We start from the raw sequence: 24,106 nt of genomic DNA on the forward strand, positions 1-24,106 counted from the left end.
TTACATAGGGCGCACAAACCCACAATTTGCTCATCTCTATTTCTAGGCATGCGATGAGGTCACAATTCCAACTTGTTCTCCCTAAAGTGGATTCCGCACAGCATGTTTATAACGAGTTGCAGTCGTTATAAAGTAACCCGTTTTCCCTTTTTTATATATATAAATGGAAAACGGATTAATTTATAACAATTGCAACTCGTTGTAAATATGCTGTGCAGAATTCACTTAACTGTTTTGGAACCGCCCAATAGTAGATGGGCGTTTCTGATGGCCAGGATGAACTCCTTCCTGTCATTGGTGCTCTCAGGGCGATCCCTTCGCATTCCATATGTTCTACACCATAGGTGTCAAACTTGCGGCCCTCCAGGTGTTGTGGACTACAGTTCCCATCATCCTCTGCCAGCATGATGCTGGCAGGGGATGATGGGAACTGTAGTCCATAACACCTGGAGGGCCGCAAATTTGACACCTGTGTTCTACACTGATGTTCATGCAGGAAAGAAACGCCCGATTCCATCACTCACATTCTTTTCAATTGCCACCACTATAAAGATCTGCACGAGAAGTTAATTGATCCTGCGGTCCATCTCAGTACAGCCTTAAATAACACCGATCAAAAGAAACAACTCTCATTTCTTTGATCCAAAGATCCAAAAATCGCTGGCTGAGTTTTTCATGCTAATACTAAAAATGAAGCCCGCCTAAATGAAGACGTTTCTGTTAAATTTATTCTTTGTATGAGTTATTAATGTAAATGTAAATATTAATCTTTGTGTTTATACCTTATTTATATCGGTGTCTTTTGCGGATATGAATCTGTGTAGTATGCCAGTAAAGGTATTTCAAATTCAAGTTCAAATACTCAGGTCTAGGATTTCCCAGAACATAATCAGTTTGCTCATCAGGCCCTGCCATAATAGAGGGTTATTGGTGTAATGGAACTTATACTTTTGTAATTTATTTTATTTTATTGGATTTAACATCCCGCACTTTCCCAACCAAATGACCAGGTTCAGATGTTTTCATGCCTTCTTTAATATTGGTCTAGTAGCGTGTTAAACTTTCCCTAACATCACCTATTCAAGTAGGCAGTTCTGTCAAATTGAGATTGCTTGCATGAACTAGTTGGAGTCACTCCTTAGGTTAAAACTATTTGAATGACTCCTCAGTCTTTGAGATCTGTTTTGGGACCAAGGAACATAACAAATAGAAAAACAAGAAAGAAAGAAAGAAAGAAAGAAAGAAAGAAAGAAAGAAAGAAAGAAAGAAAGAAAGAAAGAAAGAAAGAAAGAAAGAAAGAAAGAAAGAAAGAAAGAAAGAAAGAAAGAAAGAAAGAAAATTCACTTTCTAGGTCAGGAAGCCTAGTATTCTGAACTTCTGATAGAGAAGTTGCATAAACTAACAGCAGAATATATGTGGTACTCGGCGTGAAACTAATTAACCCAGGAAATAGCGCAGCACACCGGCTGGCTGGTAGTGAAAACGTCAACAATTATAGTCAAATGAATAATCTACTATAGTCTCAAAACTCAAATGTATCTTATTGACATAAGTTCTTAAACTGTTGGTACAATTTTACATAGTAATGTACTGAAATGCATCACAAATTCTAAACATAAAGAGGTATAGTTCATAAGAAGCTAGATTCCTTATTCAGTGGTATGTATCTAAAACAGCAGAAAGCAAACCGCAAAAGTCCATAACACAGTGCGGTGCCAGCAATATCTTGCCAAAGAGTTCTGAATATTATTCCATCTAGGGTTACCAGGTCCTTCCTGGCCATCAGAGGGGGCTGAGGTGTAGGATTACCAGCTCCAGGTTAGGAACTTGGGATGGACAGAGACCTCAGTGGGGCACAATGCTGTAGTTCCCAACCTGAGGTACACGTATCCCCAGGAATGGCAGAGAGTTTGGAAGTACGCCAAAAAAAATTATGGTTTTGCTAATATGAGAGTACAATCTTGTGGAGATGTTTACCAAGGAAGGGGTACGCGAGTGAAAAAAGGCTGGGAACCACTGCTGTACAGTCTACCCTCCAGAGCATCCATTTTATCCAGGAGAACTGATCTCCATAGTCTGGAGATGAGCTGTAATTCCAGGGGATTCTCAGGTCCCACCTGTAGGCTGGCATTCCTAATTCCATTTTAGCAGGGGCGGAGCGAGGGGGAACTGCGCCCGGGGCACACACACTCTGCACTCCAGCTGCAGTGGTGCCTGCCCCCCCCCAGAACGCCCCCTCCACGCCCCAGCCCCGGCCCTGCCCCCGCACCGGGGCGCGCCCAGGGCGTCCCCCCCCCATTCAGAGGGCACTATGCCACTGCATCTTAGACATGTTTTTCAGTTTATGTTTTGGGGTTAGTCTGATATTTTGGTTTCATGGGGTATATAAAATTATTTAGGGTTGCCCACATTATGATGGGGCCCGAAGATTGCCTGCTGTGACAGACAACGGCATAACGATGAGTTGTTTCAGTCATGGGACATGGGCTCATTCCGCACATGCAGAATAATGCACTGTCAAACTGCTTTCAGTGCTCTTTGAAGCTGTGCGGAATGTCAAAATCCACTTACAAACTGTTGGGAAAGTGGTTTGAAAACGCATTATTTTGCGTGTGCGGAAGGGGCCTTGGAGACAGAAAGTTTGAAATGAAAAAAAAAAACCCCGAGAATTCTGCAAGTGGCAGTTGAGAACTTGAGAGAGACTGTTAGAAACTGGCAGTTGATAACTGACTTTTGAAGATGACAGTTAAGGCTGGCAGCTGGTGTGAGAGAAACAAAATTGTTGTTTAGGATCAAGAAGGATCCGGTGTGTGAGGGAAATGATTTGTGTGTCCTTCCCCAAGGGAAATAGCTCCTAAGTAAAGGGTGTTATCTCTAACCAGTTTTAAGAAAGAAATGATGATTTACCTACATACACTCATACATTTGTGTGATACATACCCTGTTTCCCCGAATATAAGACTTCCCCTGAAAAAAAGATGTAGTAGAGGTTTTGCGGAAGAGCGAAATATAAGGCATCCCCCAAAAGTAAGACATAGCAAAGTTTTTGTTTGGAAGCATGCCCGACGAACAGAACACAGAAAAATAAGACATCCCCTGAAAATAAGACATAGCGCATCTCTGGGAGCAAAAATTAATATAAGACACTGTCTTATTTTCGGGGAAACACGGTATCTTTTTTCTGAAAACTGAATTCACCATCTTATCAGTGCTTTCTACTTGTTTCCCTTCATTGCAGACTGCAAAAAGGTGAAATCAGGACTCATTCTTTTTTACCCTTCTTTGGATCCAAGATGGAGAAGTGTCAAGACAGTAAAGTAATAGCCTGTTCTGCAAAATTCTATAACCGGCTGGAAGAAATTAATACGCGGTACTACAACAGCAGGCAAGACAGAATGGCTTTCTTTCAAGGCTTGGAAAAGGTGAAAAGTTTCACTGATGAAGAAAAGGTATGAGTTGGTTATGCTGATCGTTGTGTTATCTTTTGTCCTCTCACATGCTTATTATTTTCAGTATATATGCAACCAACTGTTGGTTGGTTGATTTCCTCCTGGACAGTTGACTTGCCAATCAGCCAAATTCTAATTGCTGAAGAGATGGAAGATTCCGGAGCATTATTTGGCTGATGTAAAGTCATTGTCCTTTTTAAAAAAAAACTTCAAAAGGAGAATAAAGTGTGAAACTTCAGAATTCCCTGTGATCAGTACTATCTTCTTATCCCAGTTCAAAGCAAGGACTTGGGATTTCCCACTCACTGTTGATGCCAGCATCTTAGCATATCCCACCTTACAGACTGTAACTTAATTCAGCAACACTATGGCTCATTCCGCACATGCAGAATAATGCACTTTCCAACTGCTTTCAATGCTCTTTGAAGCTGTGCGGAATGGCAAAATCCACTTGCAAACAGTTATGAAAGTGATTTGAAAACGCATTATTTTGCGTGTGCGGAAGGGGCCATACTTTTCAAATTGCATTTGCTTATCATGGTTCATCCTATACTTTCCTAGATGAAACCTGTTTTTATGTTAATCCCACCTCTCCGCTCTGTCAACAGTAGGGAGTGGTTCCTCCGCACTGTGAGTGGACAGAGAACTCTTTTGAATGGGTACTATTTTAAATTGGTTTCCCTTTGTAACATCCCCCCCCCCACACACACATCCATAAAACACACCTTTCTGTTTGTAGCTTTCTGTATAAATGCATTTGCCAACTGGGTAAATACATTATTTTTTTGTGCATTTTATGGTTGTTTAGACTTGCCTACACCTGTAGCTTTTTTTTAATCTGAAGAATGGCATGAAAATATGCAATTTTGAAGGAAAGATTTAAATATTTATTTACTGGATTCCCTGGAAATGGTTTGTTTGGAGCAGAATTTCACTGTGGAAAAACAACATTCCGTATATTTACTCTTCGAGTTTTGGGAATTGGTAATTACTTTTCTCTATAACAGGTTCTTGTTCTTTGAGGAACAGCAGCCATTTTCTTGTAGAAGAGATCTTGGGCCCTGTTTGCACAGCAAATGTAAAGTGGGTTGCAAGTGGGATAAATAAACCTGTTGTAGCCCCAGGCCATTCGCATGGCTAACCGTCCCATGGTCAGTCAGTGCATTGGCCAGGGCGCATGCCTTTGCATGGAAGCAGTGGTGGGATCCAAAATTTTTAGTAACAGGTTCCCATGGTGGTGGGATTCAAACTGTGGCGTAGTGCCAATGGGGCTGGGCGGGGCACAACAGGGGCATGGCCAGGCATTCTGGGGGCGGGGCATTCCTGGGGGGGCTGTGGCAAGGACGCAGCCGCTGCGCCGGTCCTTGGCTGGGAAACGAATGCTCGCAGGCGCAGGCTGCCACGCACGCCAGTGCACCTCCTGCTAGACTGCTTCAAGTTCTGCGCGCTACTGCTGAGAGGAGGGGCGTAACTAAGGCAAAAATCACGTGGCAAAATCACCCATTAGTAACCCCCTCTCGGCACAGTCAAATAATTAGTAACCTACTCTCGGGAACCTGTGAGAACCTGCTGGATCCCACCTCTGGCTATGCAGCAGAGAGACGGGGACGGGGAAAAATGGGAAACACTGCCAAGTAATGCACTTTCTGGGGCAGCCATTCGCTTGGCCACAGCTGAAATCCACGTTAAAACAAAAGAATAGCAGATAGTGTGATTCTTGAAAAACCCGGGTTGGGAGGGAAAACACAGAGCAGACTTGCGTTAGGAGCAGGATCCATATGAAGTCCCCCCCCCCCGCCCCGGGTTTTATACTATGGTAAGCCCATGTTTATTGGCCCGTGCAGAAAGGGCCTTAGTCTTGCCCATGTGGATCTGGCTCTCTGCATGTTGCTATAGTAATTGTAACATTTGGGGTATTATTCTATGGTGACATTGTTTTTAAAAGATCAAAGGAAAGCTGTGATCAATTAATCTCTGTCCTGCAGAACCATCAAATAGTGGTTCAGAGTGGTTCATTCCTACACTCCAAACCATAAAGTAGTTTTTAAAACTGCACCAATTGTGATATAAGGTTTCGAAGCTAAAAAAAAAAACCCTCTGGGATGCAATACTGAACTGGAAACTTATTAATGCAGCCTGAATGACCCAAAAGCTGGTTATAACCTGTATCTCCCTAAATGGCATTAGCTCAGTATGCTTTATGTGGACTGACTCCACTAATCTGCCCCATTGCCTTCTCAGACGATGGAATTTCCTCTTACAACTGGTCTTTAGAGCTCAGAGTTATGTTATGTAGAGAGTTCATTTGAACTTTGTTTTTTCTGCTGGAGAGTAAGGAGGTATGCTTCTGGTTTTTTTGTTTTTATTTTGATATCCTGAACCGATGAGGTATAATATAAATAAATGCATGTAAATTTTTTTAAAAAGCTATAGCTGTTGGGCTTTAATGTTGAACTGAAAATTATACAATCTATAACAAAATAATTATATTTCTTATATGGTGTACATTAAAAAGTTTGTGAAAACATAGGCCATGGAGCCACACAAGCCACACGTTAAAAATCCGTATCAACAGTTACAAAGATCTCAGACACTGTTGGTGATACAATCCTTGCAAATAACCAATACAGGACCATAAATGTTTCTGCCTATGTGGCCTTCCTCAGTGGTCAGATATACAAAACGCTATTATTAAGGAAAACACATCTTGAAATACACCTTATGGTTTTTTTAAAAATGTGAAAATGAGAAACCATATGAAGAAGGAAATTAAAAAGAAAGAACCTAATAAATATACTGGCTGTTGTGGGTAAAACTAAGGTCCGGTAGTTTTCTCTGTAAGAAAAAATTGCTATTGCACATAAAAATCAGAAGAGTTATAAAAACGAGAGAAAAAATGCAGAACTGAAGAAAACAGCCCCTCACAGGGAAGATATTTCTACCATACATCAAGGGAATCACTGATTGAATAGGAAAACTGTTGGAAACATATTACTTTCAAACAGTCTTCAGAAAAAGACAACAATGCTACTATCAGCAAAGGACATACCATGCACCTGTGGACAAGTATACATAGAGACACAGCTTTTTGACAAGAATTAAAGAACACAAAAGATGCTGCTGACTAATCCAAACTGAGAAATCAGCAGTAGCTGAACATGCTCTAAACGAAGCTGGACATAGGATCTTATTTGAAGACATAGAAATTTTTGACAACTCCAACAGCTACTATGTCAGACTATACAGGGAAGTTTCAACGAAAGGAAGAGAGTCAGAAAATCAACAAAACCTGGCTACTGGTATTAAAAAAAACCACAACCCCCAAAACCAGAGACATGCAACTGTAAATGAACTCCACCCAAAAACATGCAAATGTGCCTCAAATACCTCCTCTCACATGTGAGGAGGACACCCACCACACAATCCTGCTGCACTGTGCTGTGAAGAGAAACGCATCTTACTGTGACATGCTCTGCAGAAGCTAACCATAGATGCAGGCAAAGCACTAGGAGCAAAAACTGCCAGACCACAGCCACACAGCCTGGAAAAACCACAACAGCCAGTTGATTCCGTCTTTGAAAGTTTTCAACAATACAGTAATTAATATAACCAATATTGTTACTATAACTGGACATTTTTGAGCAAATAATTACCATATATACTCACCTATAAGTCTACTTTTTCAGCACATTTTTTGTGCTGAAAAAAGCCCCCCCTATGATTCTATACGTCGGAGTGAACAGCAGGTGGTGAGCCGGTGCAGGGAATGCCTGTTTCGCAGCCAAAAAAGTGCTGGGAGATGGAGGGTGCTCTTTTCTGCACCTTGCTCCCCTGCCTAAGAGTGGACACAAAGGCAGCTCCCAGGTAAGCCTTGGGCTGTTGCTTTGCTGCACTACCGGTGGCCAGTACATTCACAGTGAATATTCAGTGAATAGGTGTGAATATTAAATTTATATGTTACAGAATTTTTGTTCAGGCCGGAAGCTCCATGAATGCTAGGGAGCCATACTCATTGGGAAATCTGCACCATTGGAGCCCATGGTGACATTGGAGCTCCCACACAGAGGGTGCCCTGGGGTGCAGCCACGGCCAGCACCTTTCTCAGCCCCCACCCAGTGTTTTTAGAAAGCAGGTGGGACTTCTGTCCAGCTGAGCTTGCAGACCTGCAAAAAAGACTTGCTTTGGGGCAGCGGCTGCCATCACCCCACAAGCATCTTCACTGTGTCATGATAAGCTATCCGTGTTGAAGGAGAACCTGTAGGGACTTTTTAAAAGGGGGATCTTGTTGAGCATCTTCCCTATGAAACTCTGAAGAGATACTGTCTGTGAGAGTATACCATACTGTTTTTCTTTGAAATAAATATTTAAAAATATTTTTATTGGTATCTATTCCTATTTTTGAAATTTACCAATAGCTGCTGCATTTCCCACTCTAGGTACACGAGTCAATAAGTTTTCCCAGTTTTTTGTGGTAAAATTAGGCGTCTCGACTTATATGCGGGTCGACTTATACACGAGTATATATGGTAAATACAAGACCCTATATACCTTTTAAAATCCTTTGTGACCTTACGTTGCCTGCTAACACAAACCATGTTTCTTTCATCATTGAAATTGGCTCACACTGAAATCTAAATTTTAATAAATGCACCCATAAGCTAAGTTACAGTTTCAGTTTAACATACTTAAGGGAAAAAATCTAATTACAACATTATCTATATATATAAAAATCTAACAGTGTGTTTGTCTCTGAGGGGCTACCTCATAAACTGCTGGACGAACTCCTCCCAAACTTCCCAGGCACGTCACTCTGCCAAGCGAGAGTGTTTAGCAACATTTACATGACTCCTGTACTCCGCCCTGTTAGACTAACTCAAATCCGCCCGCAGCTTTCCTATCCTGATGCCTAGTGTCCTTCTCCCAGATGCTGCGTCCATTAGAACTTGCTCTTTCCACACACCCCTTCCTCTCCAGCCCACACGTTCTGTGCATGCCTCAAACTCCTCACATCCTCGCTGAGCTTTAAACTGTCGTTCCCAAATATTTCTTGCAGCCACTTGCAGTCCACTCCTCCCACCAGCTGCATCGCTTCGCTTCCTCCAAAGGACAAAGACTCCTCCTAAGTGGCTAAGCAATGCCACAACCCTCCCCACCCCCCCTTGCTTTCCCCGCCACTTCATCCCAACATGCCTCAGTCGCTTTAGCCAAACGCTGCCCCGGCCCCACTGTGACAAACTTTTTTCCTTCCCACCCCTCTTGCTTCCCCCCGCTTCAGCCTTCCTCAGACACACTCTGCACAGCCACAGCCTCCTCCATCATTTTCAAAACTCTCTCACTGCACTCACACACTTCAACACACAACCACCTCATCTCACACACCTCCTCTCTGCCCTTCCTCTCTCACAGACACACTTCCCATATGTCTCATAGCTTCCTCCCATCCTTTTTTCAAAACTCTCTCACTGTGACCCACACACTTCTAACACAACCCACTCCTTATCTCACACACTCCTCTCTGTCCCTCCCTCACAGCCATACATCTCCCACACAGCCATGTAGCTCTCCTCCATCCTCTTTTTTCAAAACTCTTCTCTACTGTGCACTCTCACACACTTCTTACCATTAAATCCACTCTCTATCTCACACTTTCACTCCTCTCTGCCCCTCCCTCACAGACACATCTCTACTACAGCTTTTCATAGCCTCCCACTCATCCTCTTTTCAAAACTCTCTCACTGCACTCACACACTTCTAACACAACCAATTCCTCATCCTCTCACACACTCCTCTCTCTTCTGCCCCTCCCTCACAGGACACACTTCTCACACAGCCATAGCCTCCCTCCATCCTTTTCTTAAAACTCCTCTCACTGCACTCCCCCACACACTTCTTAACACAACGCACTCAGTCCTAATTTCACACACCTCTCTGCCCTCCCTCACAGCCACACTTCACACAGCCATATAGCCTCCACCTCTATTTTTTTTTCCCAAAACTTCTCACTAATTGCACTCACACACTTCTGCAACACAAATCCAATTCCTCATCTCTCACACACTTTCTCTGCTCCTCCTCACAGACACACACACTTCACACAGCCTTAGCCTCCACCTATCCTTTTTCAAAAACTCTCTCACTGCACTTCTAACACACTTCAACACACCTCATCTCACATACACTCCTTCTCTGCTCCTCCCTCACAGACACACACTTCACACAGCCACACAGCCTCCTCCATCCTTTTTTTTTCTTAAAACTTTCTCACTGCACCTCACACACTTCTCCAACACAAATCCACCTCATCTCACACACTCCTCTCTGCCCTCCCTCACACACACACACTTCCACATGTTTCATAGCCTCCTCCTCCATCCTTTTCTCACAACTCTCTCTCTACTGCACTCTCACACACTTCAACACAACCACCTCTATCTCACACACTCCTTCTCTGCCCTCCCTCACAGCCACACCTCACACAGCCACAGCCTCTCCTCCATTCCTTTTCTCCACAACTCTCTCACTGCACTGCCTACACACCCTCCTTAACACAACCACCTTCTATCTCACACACTAATTTCCTCTCTGCTCCTTCCCTCACAGGACACACTTCACACACAGCCATGAGCCTCCTCTCCATCATTTTCTTAAACTCTTCTCACTGCACTCACACACTTCAACACAACCACCTTTATCTCATACACACACCTCTCTTGCCCTCGCCAGACACACTTCACACAGCCATGAGCCTCCTCCATCCTTCACAACTCTCTCACTGCACTCACACACTTCAACACAAATCCACTCTATCTCATTACCACCTCTCTGCTCCCTCCCTCACACACCCCCCCACACAGCCACAGCGCCTCCTCCCATCCTTTCAAAAACTCTCTACTGCACTTCCACACACCCCAACACAACCACCTTCATCCTCACACACCTCTCTGCCCTCCCTCACAGACACACTTCACACAGCCATAGCCTCTCCATCAGTTTTTCAGAACTCTCTCACTGCACCCTACACACCTCCAACACACAACCACCTCTATCTCACACACTCCTCTGCTGCCTCCCTCACAGACATACTCCCACACAGCCATAGCCTCCTCCCATCCTCACAACTCTCTCTCACTGTGCACCCCTCACACTTCAACACAACCCCACCTCATCCTCACCACCCCTCTGCCCTCCCTCACAGACACACCTCCACACACAGCCACAGCCCTCCATCCTTTCACCCTAAAACTCTCACTGCACTCACACACCCCAACACAACCACCTCATCTCACCACACTCCTCTCTGCCCCTCCCTCACAGACACACTTCACACAGCCATAGGGCCTCTCCTCCATCATTTTCAAAACTCTCAATGTACCCCACACTTCCCCAACACAACCACCCTATCCTCACACACCTTCTCTGCCCTCCCTCACAGACACCCTTCCCACAGCCATAGCCTCCTCCATCCTCACAACCCCTCTCACTGCACTCACACACTTCCAACACAAATCCACCCTTATCTCACACACCTCTCTGCCCTCCTCACAGACACACTTCCCACACAGCCATAGCCTCCTCCTCCCATCATTTTCATATTGAACTCCTCTCTACCGTGCACTCCCACACACTTCAACACACAACCACCTCTATCCTTCACTACACTCCTCTGCCCTGCCTCCCTCACAGACAACACACTTCTTACAGCCTTGTGCTCCCTCCCATCCCTTTTTTTTCAAAACTCTCACTGCACTCCCCACACCCCCCCCAACACTGCTAAATTCCACTCCTATCTCACAGTAACACCCTCTGCCCTCCCTCACAGACACACTCCCTCTCACTACCAGCCTTAGCCTCCTCCATCATTTCAAAATCCCCTCTCACTACACTCACACACTTCAACACAACCACCTTATCTCACACCTCTCTGCCCTCCCTCACAGACACACTTCACACAGCCATAGCCTCCTCCATCCTTTTCAAAACTCTCTCACTGCACTCACACACTTCAAGACACCCACCTCATTCCCACACACCCTCTCTGCCCTCCCTCACAGACACACCACACAGCCATAGCCTCCTCCACCTTTTCAAAACTCCTCTCACTGCACTCCACACACTTCCCAACACAACCCCCCTCATCTCACACACTCCTCTCTGCCCTCCTCACAGACACACACTTCACAGCCTTAGCCTCCTCCCATCCTTTTTCAAACTCTCTCACTGCACCTCACACACTTCAACACAACCACCTCATCTCACACACCCTTCTGCCCTCCCTCACAGACACACTCTCACACAGCCACAGCCTCCTCCACTTTTCAAAACCTCTCACCGCACTCCACACACTTCAACACAACCACCCCATCTCACACACTCCTGCCCTCTCCTCACAGACACACTCACACAGCCATAGCCTCCTCCCATCCTTTTTTTCAAAACTCTCTCACTGCACTCCACACACTTCCAAATCACCAACCACCTCTATCTCACTACTTCACTCCTTCGTCCTCCTCATTAACCCACACTTCACAGCCATAGCCTCCTCCATCCTTTCCGCACAACCCCCCACCGTGACCACACACCCCAACACAACCACCCCATCCTCACACCACCCTCCCTCCCTCACAGCCACACTTCACACAGCCATAGCCCTCCATCCTTTCAAAACCCTCTCCCTGCACTACCCCACTTTGTGCCTTTAATCGTCTCCAATCCCTCACCCAGGATTACCACTCAACTCATCCACTCACCCACAATACCTTCGCCCTCCCTCCTCGTGATTCAGGCGCATTCACACACCACAACTCATCACCACACTCCAGCCCTCGCAGACTCTAACATCACATTTCCACTTCCTCACCCATCTTCACCACACCTCTGCCTTCAGTTACTTCTAACACCCAGCAGCAACGACCTTAGCCCTCTACACACAAAACTTCCACCGACACCACCATCTCCCTCCTCCCCTGCCCGCACATAACTGGCCTGCACATGTTCACCTAATCGCTTCCTTCAAACCTTCCTTTGCGGTGGAGGCGGATGTTCACCAACCCCCCCCCCACCCGCAACAACAACCTTCGTAGATGTGCCCATGCACAAATATCCAATCCACCAGCTCTCACCACGGCTGTACCATAGGTAACCCAACACTACCAAGGGGTCCAGCAGCTAAATAAGTCCATACACTACAACTACACATCTCTAGCGTACCCACCCCGCAACATTGCTCACTATGGGATCTTTCCCCACGTCACCTCCCCGCAACACCCCGCAAACCCAAAACACACCCATTAACACCGCATCCCACAGACCATCTTCCGCCTCCTTTCTGCTACCGGAGTACAAACCACAGTTCCCCACCTCACAAGATGCACTGGCTCAAACACAATTCCGCAAAAATACAAACCGATGCACCTGCCGCTGATATGGTGAAATAAATTTTCTTACTATTATGTATCCAGTTTTGTCGCCTTTATTTACTTCATACTGGTTTTGTTGCACCAGCCAATACAGGCCCTTTCAAAGCGTGATGTCCTCATCCCTCGCATACCCATGATACCAACAGATATGCCATTCCAATTTAAGACTCAGTTCCTCATCCGCTTTATCTTATCACCATCAACAAAGCACAGGCCAAGCCTCTATAGTGGTGCGTCGATCTGTTAACTAACGCTTCTCTCATGGTTAACTATACGCCGTAATGCCCAGTGAGTATCCACCCTAGAACACCTCTACATCTACATCCCGCAACAGAGAAGCAAGAAATGTTGTCTACCCACAAGCACTGCAACCCTAAACCTACAGGAATACTACACTCTGTCTGCACACCCTTCCCCCTTACATGAGACTACTACAAATCAATGCTATAACAATGTGAACTGAAAAGGGAAAAAAGGATTCCATTTGACCACCCCTAAAGGCTATGCTGCGGATCATTGAACCTGCATGCACATCTGTGTGGGTTGCGGACTGTTATGAGAAGGACAATTGCCACAGCAATGCGTGGCCGGGCCCCGCTAGTTTGGTATATAATTACCAATGTTTTCAGATGTGTTTTCAGATGTAACATCAACCAATGATAAAATGTATTGGTGTTAACACCCTAATTAAGTCAGCTATTATGTGACATGAAAGGATGATGCAGTCCCTCCCACATGATATATCTTACAAGGAAAGGGAAAGAAAGAGAGAAAAAGAAGAATGGGAAAGATTTACACTACTGATTTACAAGCCACAAGCCAAATCATACGCAGCACATCCAATTTACTGATCCATTCAGGTCTTGAGGTGCCAGCATTTGTAGATGGTGAATCAAAAACACTTCTCTTTTCTGTAAATGTCTTCATAGTTGTGGAAGCTCCTGCGGCAAGTTCTCCATCCCCCGTACGTACTGCTGTTTCTCAGTGTGGCCAGAGGTTAGATAGTCTGAACTGCTGGAACATTCTGTCTCCTTCGTTTTATACAGCTCTTGTGCTCACTGGTTCTTACCCTGACAGGTCTAGTAATCCTTCTAGCATATATCAAATTACAGGGACACTGAATTACATAAATTATCCTCTTCGAATTAAAGTGATTAAATGAGATTATATTAAAAAAATCTTGGGACTACATGAGTTCTGAAATGTTTGACTTAATCAATTTTCCACAAGAGAAAAATAAAACCGTTTCTATGTAGAGAGTTCATATCAGCTTCTTGTGTTCCATATTCAGTCATGTACCAACAAAGGGTTTTGCAGTTCCTCAGCTTCAGAATAATCTATATAGATCAGTGGTGGTTAACCCATGCCTGGTGCTAGAGGTGGTACCAGAGCCCCCTGTGGCACGCAGGTAAAACAGAGTGCCCTCCCCCACATCTAGGGTTAGCTGGTCTGGGGTCAGCTGGCTTGATTATTATTAGCATTAAACCTAAGACCTGGTTTTGGGGAAGCAATGTAGGTAACCCTGTTAAGCGCTGTTAAACCCCACTGATTTTCATGCAAAGAACTAAAGCGTGATCCTTTACCTGGGAGTAAGCTCGGTTGCTGGCAATGGGGTTTGCTTCTGAGTAAACCCTCCTAGGGTCGTGATTCACCCGCTGGAAGAGCTGCATGGTTGCTTCTAAAGAAAGCCACCAAATTACCAAGCTCATTCCTGAGTAAACGCACGCCTCGGAGCCAACCATTTTTTCTAAACTAAAACCTCAGTATTCAGGTTAAATTGCCATGTTGGCACTTTACAATTAAAAAGTGGGTTTGGGGTTGCAATTTGGGCACTTGGTCTCGAAAAGGTTTGCCATCGCTGATATAGATGCTATATTTCCATGGGTCAGGGGAAGAGGCTGAGACTCTGTGGTAGAGAACATATGTTGCATGCAGAAGGATCCGTGTTCAATCATGATAGATAACGGATCTCGGGTAGAACAGGTTGAGAACTCACTGATTATTAATGGCCATTCTGTGCCTTCAAGAGGACAGAATGAGAATGTCAAGCAACTATGACATACTCATGGTGTTGGGAGAGATGGATTGTCTACAGCTATTCCTACTCTTCATGGTAGCCACCACAATGTAGTCTAACAAGATCTATGCTTGTTTTGGCAGCTGTTTAAAATGATAAACAAATCATATGAATGTGGAAAGCTCCCTTATACCAAGTCAGACTTTTCATCCCCTCTAGTCACTACTGAATAACATGCCAGAGAAAGTTCTTTCTTTTTACATTTAAATACAAGTCTAATTTGGTTGTTTGTTTCTGTAAATTTATATCCTGCTCATCACCACAGTCCTTGAATTCCCAGTTGTTGGCATGGGGCACAACCCTCTTCCTGTCGGAAAGAGCACATCTTTTATTCTGTAACAGGTTTCCAGGGTAGTTTTAAGGGAGATCAAGCATCACCTTTGCTCAAAAACCTATTTGCAATCTGATCCACTTGCCATTTGCACTGCTTAGACTTCAGGCCGCTTCGAATCGTGTGTGCAGCAGCTTTGCCACATGATGCACTGCTGTTGTGCAGTAGCCTGCCATGTGAATTGGCCGTCACATGGCGTGCTTTTCCATGTCACCACAAGCATTTCTGTCAGTGGTATGGAGACGAATCAATGACTGTGGTTGACCAGCCTAGGGAGGAGCAACTGTAACAAAAAACTTGCCATATTTAAGGCTTCACATTCAATAAAAAAGGCATGCAAAATGATTTCAGAACCTTCTCTTGCTCACTCCAACAATTGTATAACGAGAGGCAGTATGGTATAATGGTTAAGAGTGGTAGAGTCTAACTTGGAGAACTGGTTCAATTTCCCTCTCCTCCATGTGAAGCCTGCTGGATGATCTTGGATCAGTCACAGTTATTTCAGAACTCTCTCAGCCCCACCTACCCCACTTGGAAAGAGGAAGGGGTTGTGATGTTAAGCTGCTTTGAAACTCCTTAATGTCGGGAAAAGCAGGGCGTGACAACTGACTCTTCTTCTATACCACTGTTGTCATTTATACATGGAAAGCTGTGGCTGAATTGATAATGTTAAGAGCCCACAGCTGATCGAGAATCTTTCAGATATACAGATCCATTCACTAACTATACTTTTCAGTCTCATGATTTTAAAATAATCTATATAAATGGGATGATAGGATCTCCTCAGCGAGGTCTTTTTGGATTTGGAGGATTCTTTGTCAGTAAAAAAGTGTTAAATGCTGTCAAGTCCCTTTTGACTCATGGCCACCCTATGCATTAATGACCTCCAAAGCATCCTATCATTATCAGCCTTGCTCTGGTCTTGCAAATGAAGGTCTCTGGCTTCCTTGATTGAGGCAGTACGTTCAGTGGTGGGATCCAAAAATTTTAGTAACAGGTTCCCATGGTGGTGGGATTCAAACAGTGGCGTACTAATGGGCGTGGCCGGGCATTCCAGGGGGGGGGGCATTAATAATTTCTCTGTTACTGTAAAAAATTCTTACTGTAAAAAAAAGTTCCTAATTTCCAGCTGGTATCTTTCTGTCCATAATCTACTGCCAACAGAAACAACTACTTCTCCTCTAATTGACTGCCTGTCAAATACTTAATACTTTCAAATACTTAATTTTGTTTCTAGAAATCAGTTAGTTGATTAATACTTTCCTTAAACAAAGAACTTTACCATATTTTTAAAACATGTTTTTAAAACAGCCCAACAGGGAGAATTATCCCGTTTTCTACCTTCACTAACTAGCCACATAGGAAACAACAGGACTTTATGATTTTTGGACCTAATGGAATTTCTAACGGAAAATCAGACCCAATTAGTAACCCCCTCTCGGCACACACAAATAATTAGTAACCCACTCTCGGGAACTGGTGAGAACCTGCTGGATCCCACCTCTGAGTACGTTCCTGCCTATGAAAGATCATCGGAGTTTAAGGATACACTTATTATATGCATTTATTATTTATATTTATATTTTTATATTTATTTGTATTAATTGGCACTTTGGACAATATCTAGTTCTGTGTATAATTTCAGTGATCCTGCAGATGCCAAAATGTTGACCAAGTCTTCCTAGTTTATGAGTTCCAGTAAGCACTGCCCCTTAAAATCATGACACAGATTATGAATGTCCTTAGGTTTGGTTCATATTATACTTGCTGCTATATATTTGTCACCTTCATCTCACAAGCTCTATGTATGCACAAAATCCTGTCCTTGTGGCTGGAAGAGGGAACATATTCTCAGTCCCTCAAAATCATATAAGTGGAGAGTAAATGGGAGGAGCAAGCACAGGCATGGAGAATGTGGGACCCAGAAAGTGGGAAATAAGAACATGTTCAAGGTTTTAATTGGTAGTGAATGAAATTCCCCTTTCCCTATGAGTCCACATGGAACCCCACTAGTATATTATAAAAACACACACCAATATATTGGAAAAAAGCAAATATTCAGTACATTATAATCCACTTTGTCCTATTTTACATGCAAAATTAAAAATGCTGTTATTTCAGACTTCCTGTTCATTTCCTGCATTCTTCCCTTTGTGTCCCCCCAATTCCTTCCTTGCCCCCGGTTCTGCTTCTGATAGAAAATACCATTCACCGGCAGTAGTGTTTTAATAGCAAAGTTATTCAGCAGGCTTTAACACTTAAACCGGGCACTTATTCCAGTCTGAAATTTCAGGTCTGAAATTGTAACCTCTCTTTGCATACCTCCCCCGCTGACAGTTCTTTTCACCTCTAGCTCATTGTGAAGATTAAAAGGCGTAAGGCAGCTGAGTTGTAGCAGGAGCTGTTAACTGTCCGACTTGAGGTTCATAGCTTTGGCCCATTTGAGAAGTGCTAAAATGTCCAGCGGAATTATATTCCCAGCAATGCTCTGCGATCGTATCAGTGAGCTGCAGTGAGCACCTGTTTTGTTCTGTCACTCAGCCATCACGTTGCTTCCCTGGCTTATAGATACAAGGGAGAGTGTTGGTCGCTGTGAGCGGATCCCTTCAACCGACTGCATATCCATGACTTCTGTAGTCAGGTAGTGCTGGCTGACCCAGGGAAAAGTCCAGCAAGTGATTTCTAATAATGCCAAGACTCCAAAGCCAGGCTTAAATATCCAAAAATGGATTTCCTTCTGAATGACAAAACGGTCTGGATTGCTGGTAGCTTCTGCTTCGTAGCTCCATTCCTCTGGCACATGCTGTGGACTACACTAATCCCTGGAAGGAGGAGAAAGCCTGGGCCATCTAAAAATTCACAGGTAGTAGATATACTATTAAAGAAGATAGATGTATCTCACAAAGTAAAGTTGCTGCATGATACAGATCCAAATATGGATCTACTGATTAAGGTGTTCAGACAATGTTGGCTTTGTACATTCCTTATCTTTTTTACATAATCTCTGTGAATCTTGCACTAATTTGTTAAAAGCTTTAAAAGAGGAAAGGATAAAGAGCAACATGTGACAAGAGGTCATTCATATATTTGAATAGTCTATATATTCTAGCTCGACCACCATCATATTACATCACTTTTTGAAATGATTGCATCCTTCCAGTTTCATGATAATCCTGAATTCTTATTGGTCCATTGTAAAGTCTTAGTGACCTCTGTTGGGAAAGTGAGGTAACGTTCATGATAATCTGACGGCTACCAACTATTAGGTAGTCATATGCTGGCCGATAGAAAATGAGTCAATATTCTGCCATTTCCTTCCATATAGGCAGACACCCATAGATTTTCTAATGCTGCATCACAGGATTCCCTATGTAGATCCTTCCATTTGTTTCACCAACAATTCAGAAATGAATTTCTTACAGAGTTGACTCATATTGGATTCTTACAAAGCAAACTATTATTTTAAGATATTGATGTATATCAATTTTCCTTTCATAGGGAAGAACTAAAGGTACCCTGAGTATGCGTATGTTAGACTGAGATGTATTGGTTAAGAATTGTAAGAAAATCTAAGTGGGGGTCCCCATATGCTGAGAAATGTACTTGCCATAGTAGTTGTCTTGTGTTCCACCACTGCTGCAGTTTCAGAAACAAAAGCTATTATTTTAACACAGAGGAACTGAATCTGAGCATCCCTTGAAATGCCGCTGCCCTGCTTATCAAGAAGATGCTCACTGATAATACCATTGCATAACCCAAGCATGGGAAACACCAGTGAATGAACAGCAGTGGCTGGGTTAATGTATACCACTTCCTATAACAATGGCCTTTTCCACACAAACCATTTAAGATGTTTTGAGGCAGGAAATAAAACATTTCCTCAATAGAGTTCCGCATTGTTTTTACCCCCAAATGTTTTATTTCCAGCCTCAACATGTTTTAAATAAATATCTAGAATGATTCTCTGGTTGAAATGTCTTGAAAATGTCCTGAGTTGCTGCGCAATCTATTGACTAGGTTTCCTTGAATTTCCTCCTTGGTACCATTTTCTGAGCTCAGTCAGTTCCCCCTTGCCTGTTTGTTTGCAGCATTTCTCTGTTGTTTTATTTGGGGGCAGTGTACGAGTGTGCAAGAAGTATGGAATGGAGGATGAGGCTGTGAAACATTAAAGCATCGATTCAACACGGAATTCAAAAAAAGAAAGAAAAAATGATGTAATGGCAGTCAGGAATTGTTTCGAGGGGCTGAGTGCAGACAGACAAATCGTTGTAAGGGATGGGAGATTGAAAGCATTTTAGAAATGTTTTAGCAGATTTGTGCAGAGAGGGCCGTATAGTCCACACAGAGATCCCTGAACAAGCTGGCTATCCCATGAGAAGGACTGAGATTCTGCTATAACAACAGTGTTTTTACAGGCAAAGGTCTACAACACTGCCTACAACATATTTTTTTTGTGTCTGTGAAGGAAACTAACATTTTGCAGGGGGAAGGAAATGTTATATGTACAAGGAAGGACAGAAGCTTGAACATTATCACAGGAAGTGACATCACTGGTTCAATGGTAAATAACCATAGAACAGACTTGAACCTGCCAAGGAGAGATGTTGATGTGATATCCACCAAGGAATAGCCTACCTTAAAGCAGATGCAGCAGTAGCAGAAGCCGAATCTCCTGCTTCAGAAAGCTGTTCCCAACCTCACATCCAGAGGAGCAGATAAGAGGTCAATGACACACCCCATTTCCATTCACTCTGCTGTTCTTTATGGACCCTATCATAGGCTCATTCCGCACATGCAAAATAATGCACTTTCAAACTGCTTTTAGTGCTCTTTGAAGCTGTGCGGAATAGCAAAATTCACTTGCAAACAGTTGTGAAAGTGGTTTGAAAACGCGTTATTTTGCGGAAGGAGCCATATAGTCCAAAAAAAGTGCAGTATATGAGTTTACTCAGTGGTGGGATCCAAAAATTTTAGTAACAGGTTCCCTTGCCTGCCCCCCCTCAGCAAAGGGGGCAGAGGCGTACCTAGGCAAACCTGAGCCCTGGACAAAACCTGAGTTGGATGCTCCCCTCCTGGGCAGCCACCCCACCACGACCCCCCCCCCCAAACATTTTTTTGCACCAGGTCATTTCTAAATCATTATCACATTATAGAAAATGCCCCAACTCACAAATCTGAACACAGCAATGGTGAAACACACAGGTTCTTTGGTAGAGACTGGTGAGATAAAAGGAACGAAAGGCTGAGAATCAGTGAACTGCAGTACCTGGAAGGGATTAACCCAGTTCAGGGAGTTACATTATTAGTCTCAATTGCTATATGGAACCTTCACGTTCAAAGGCAGGATGCCTCTCGGGGAGGCGAGGGCGTGGAGATGGAAAAGCAGACCCAATTAGTAACCCCCTCTCGGCACACACAAATAATTAGTAACCCACTCTCGGGAACTGGTGAGAACCTGCTGGATCCCACCTCTGGGTTTGATTCTTTTGTGCCGAGCTTCCAACCGATTCCTTTGCCTTGGTATTATCCAACCTCATTCTGCCTCTTGGAAGGGCAGGAGCAGTGCCAGTCACCACCTGACCAATTTCTAAGCCCCTTATGAAACCAGGGCAGCGGGCAGTGTGCTCTGTCAATTCCCCTGAAACCTCATGAGAACTAGCGGTCTTGCAAGACATCAAAGGAGTCCTAAGCTGCAATTGCAGCTGTCCCCTGCCCCCATCCTGGCTGAACTAAACTGCTGTGAGCTGTTGGCAGTGAAGAACTTGGAGGCTGAAATGGCATGTGCTGTATTGCTGTTGTGAGATTCCTCCTTGCAGAGACATATGGTGGGAAAATGGTGCCTGGAGGCAGCCATTTTCTCCAGGTGCACTCCTGCTATGCCAGGTTGTGGGGCTCAGGGGGATGGGCCCCCCGAGCCCCACCCCAGGCCTCTCCCCCCCTCCCGGCTCCCAGCTGGCAGTCAGCAGTCCCTTCTGCCCTCCGCTCTGGGGTAAGGCTCAGGGGGGTGGGGTCCAGCCCCAAGCCCCGCCCCCATGCTTATGAAAGCAAAAGAGACGAGGATGGAGCCTTTGAGAGGGGAACCAGGAGCCTGGGGGGGGGGGGGGTGAGGCTTGGGAGCAGTGTCCTTGGGCTTCCTTGGCTCCGCTCATGTCGATGATGACATGGGTGGGGCCGAGGGCACCCGAAGACGATGAGGCAGCAGGATGAGGCAGTAGCATTCCATTCATCTACAGTACCAACAGTCACTGAGAAATTTCATCTCACAGCAGTCAAAAGGTCTTACAAATCTCTCCCCAGGTCTTGAGCCCTACACAGAACCAGATCTAAGATCACTACCCCTCTCGTTGACTCTCTAACTAACTGTTCAAATGCACAATAATTTATGATGTCTAGGAATCCTATTTTTACAGCATGACGCAAGTACAGGCTTACCCAGTCAATGTAAGGGTAACATGAACTCTCCCAGCACCATAACATTATTTGCTTTAGTCTCCTCCTTTATATGCCTTTGGCATTTCTGATACGCATCAGCCAAAATGAAATGGTAGATTTGGGGTACAGTTTTGACTCAAAAGCATCGGAATGCTTCTTGAGCTTTTTGCTACTGTGGACTTGACCTCCCCAGGCAATCTGAGTTTACATCTCTTGCCTCTGGTATGTGGGAGAACTTGCTTTCTGGTCTAATTACAGATATGCTGCTTGCTTTGGCGCCTGCGTCCTGCCATCCTGTTCTTAAACTTAGGGCCTTTCCCCACTTACCTTAATCCCCCCTGTGCCGCACGCTGCTCTCAGTGCGCGGCATCCTCTAGCGCCTCGGCGTTTTACAACCCTCGCGACTTTCTGTCTTGGCGGGTCATCATAAGCATGCCGGGCTCTAAAAGAGCACCAGGGATGCCGCATTTGCGCTGAGGGGGCTTGTGCGCCACAATGGCTGTTGTCGCAGCTGCCGCAAGCTGCGGCTGTCGCTGCCACCCTAATAAGTCGTGGGGAGTGCCGGGGGACCCCGCGCTACTTTCGGAGAGTAGCGCGGGGCTTAAGGTAAGTGGGGAAAGGCCCTTACTTCCAGCCAACTGACAGCCTTACTTCCTTACAGCCTTACTTCCAGCCAACTGACACATCTACATGATTTTAATCATCCCTGCATCAATGGAATATTGGATAGATGATGTAGAAAGAATCTCTCCGAAGACAAATTCCCAGTGAGGACCCTATTCACCCCTTGGCAACCTTGCAGACCAGAAAATGGGCATGCTTTTCCTTACTGTTCTTCTCAACTGTGGGCAAGAGCAAATGATGCCAGAAAGGACAAGGGAGAAAAATACCTGCAAGTAAAGAATGAGGCTGATGGCCAGTGACGTAGGTATAGATTTTTATGGGGTTTCAGGGGCAAGGCCACACCCCCACCCACCCCTGGGGGCGTGGCCATACCTCCCCAAGCCTGTTCTGCAGTGCTTATATAGCCTGGCCTCAGTGTTTATAAAAGCAGCTCTCCAAGGCCAGAGATGGCAGACTCCCCTGCCCTGCCCTGCCTGCCCCACTTCCCCCCACCGGCTGGGCTCCCAGCTGGTAGCCGGCAATCCCTTCTCCCTCCCCTCCAGGCAGAGGGGTAGATAGGGAAAATGGAGCCTGGTGCAAAACCTGAGGTTTGCGCCCCCCCCCCCGCATGGGTGGCTGCTGTGATGCTGAAATCCACCCCCAAACAGCATCAATTTCAATGGTGTTTAAATTAGGGAGCCCAGATTCTCCTTTTAAATTCAGTTAAAACAACATTGAAAGTGATGCTGTTTTGGGGACCTTAGATTCTCCCTTTAAATCCATGCCAAAGGGGTTGGATTCAAAAGGAGAATCTGAGGAAATCTGGGGGGTCAATTTTCCTGCTGTCAGGGGTGCAATTGTTAAGAGAGCAGCACCAAAATTTCAGGGTATCTTTAAGAGACTCTCATGATGATACAACCCAGGTTTGGTGAAGTTTGGTTCAGGGTGTCCAAAGCTATGGACCTTCAAAAATGTAGCCCCCATCTTCTATTAGCTCCTATTAGAAAAAATGGGGGATGGGGCACCCCTTTTGGGAGTCCATAACCCCCTGATCCAACATTCACCAACCCTGGGTGGTGTCAGCAGGAGATTCTACTGATGATACCACCTAGGTTTAGTGAAGTTTGGTTCATGGGGTCCAAAGATATGAACCCTCAAAAGGGTAGCCCCATCTACTATTAGCTCCTATTGGAAACAATGGGGGCACCCCCTTTGGAGGTCCATAACTTTGGACCCCTTGAACCAAACTTCACCAAACTTGGCTGGTATTATCAGGAGTGTCACTTGAACTTAGCCTGAAATTGTGGTGCTGCTAGCCTAAAAAACGTGCCCCCTGCAGGCCCAAAACCGAAAAAAACGCTTTAAAATACAAAAAAACACCAACGGGGAGTGGAGCTTCAGACATGCAATGGATGGGGTTTGAACTCGAGAAAACCCCCCTTACCTACGTCCTTGTTGATGGCAGACCTCTGTAAAGCTTCGATGCCAGTGGTTTTCAACCTTCCTAATGCCGTGACCCTTTAATACAGTTCCTCATGTTGTGGTGACCCCCAACTGTAACATTTATCCATTTTACAGATTTACAGATTTATCCATTTTACAGATTTATCCATTTTACAGATGGAGAACACTGATGCAGTGTTCTCCCGTGAAAGGGTCGTTCAATCCCCAAAGGGGGTCGACCCCCAGGAGGTTGAGAACCACTGTTCTCTGCACACAGAGCATAATCAAAAGGCTTATGTGCGAGAGCTAATGAAAATACCTTTCCAACTCTGCTGGTTATAGATATCAAAATATG

General features: G+C 44.8%; 1 protein-coding gene and 2 long non-coding RNA genes across 3 annotated transcripts in view; 1 reads left to right on the forward strand and 2 right to left on the reverse strand.

Annotated features, from left to right (window-relative positions):
* MYLK4 (myosin light chain kinase family member 4) overlaps positions 1–24,106 on the forward strand; it is a 137,862-nt gene that overhangs the window by 27,461 nt on the left and 86,295 nt on the right. Inside the window, exon 2 of the mRNA XM_048507123.1 lies at positions 3,239–3,449. Coding sequence (XP_048363080.1) covers positions 3,239–3,449 — 211 coding nt within the window. The remainder of the gene's footprint in view (positions 1–3,238; positions 3,450–24,106) is intronic.
* LOC125438698 lies at positions 8,755–10,946 on the reverse strand. Its single transcript, XR_007245386.1, has 3 exons — positions 10,922–10,946; positions 10,741–10,809; positions 8,755–8,828 (listed from the first exon to the last, which is right to left on the reverse strand). It is a non-coding gene; the product is annotated as an uncharacterized LOC125438698 (long non-coding RNA).
* Positions 11,276–11,876, reverse strand: LOC125438696. The gene is made up of 3 exons (XR_007245384.1): positions 11,846–11,876; positions 11,673–11,736; positions 11,276–11,441 (listed from the first exon to the last, which is right to left on the reverse strand). It is a non-coding gene; the product is annotated as an uncharacterized LOC125438696 (long non-coding RNA).

This window comes from Sphaerodactylus townsendi, linkage group LG09 (genome assembly GCF_021028975.2).
Source record: "Sphaerodactylus townsendi isolate TG3544 linkage group LG09, MPM_Stown_v2.3, whole genome shotgun sequence".
NCBI lineage: Eukaryota > Metazoa > Chordata > Lepidosauria > Squamata > Sphaerodactylidae > Sphaerodactylus > Sphaerodactylus townsendi.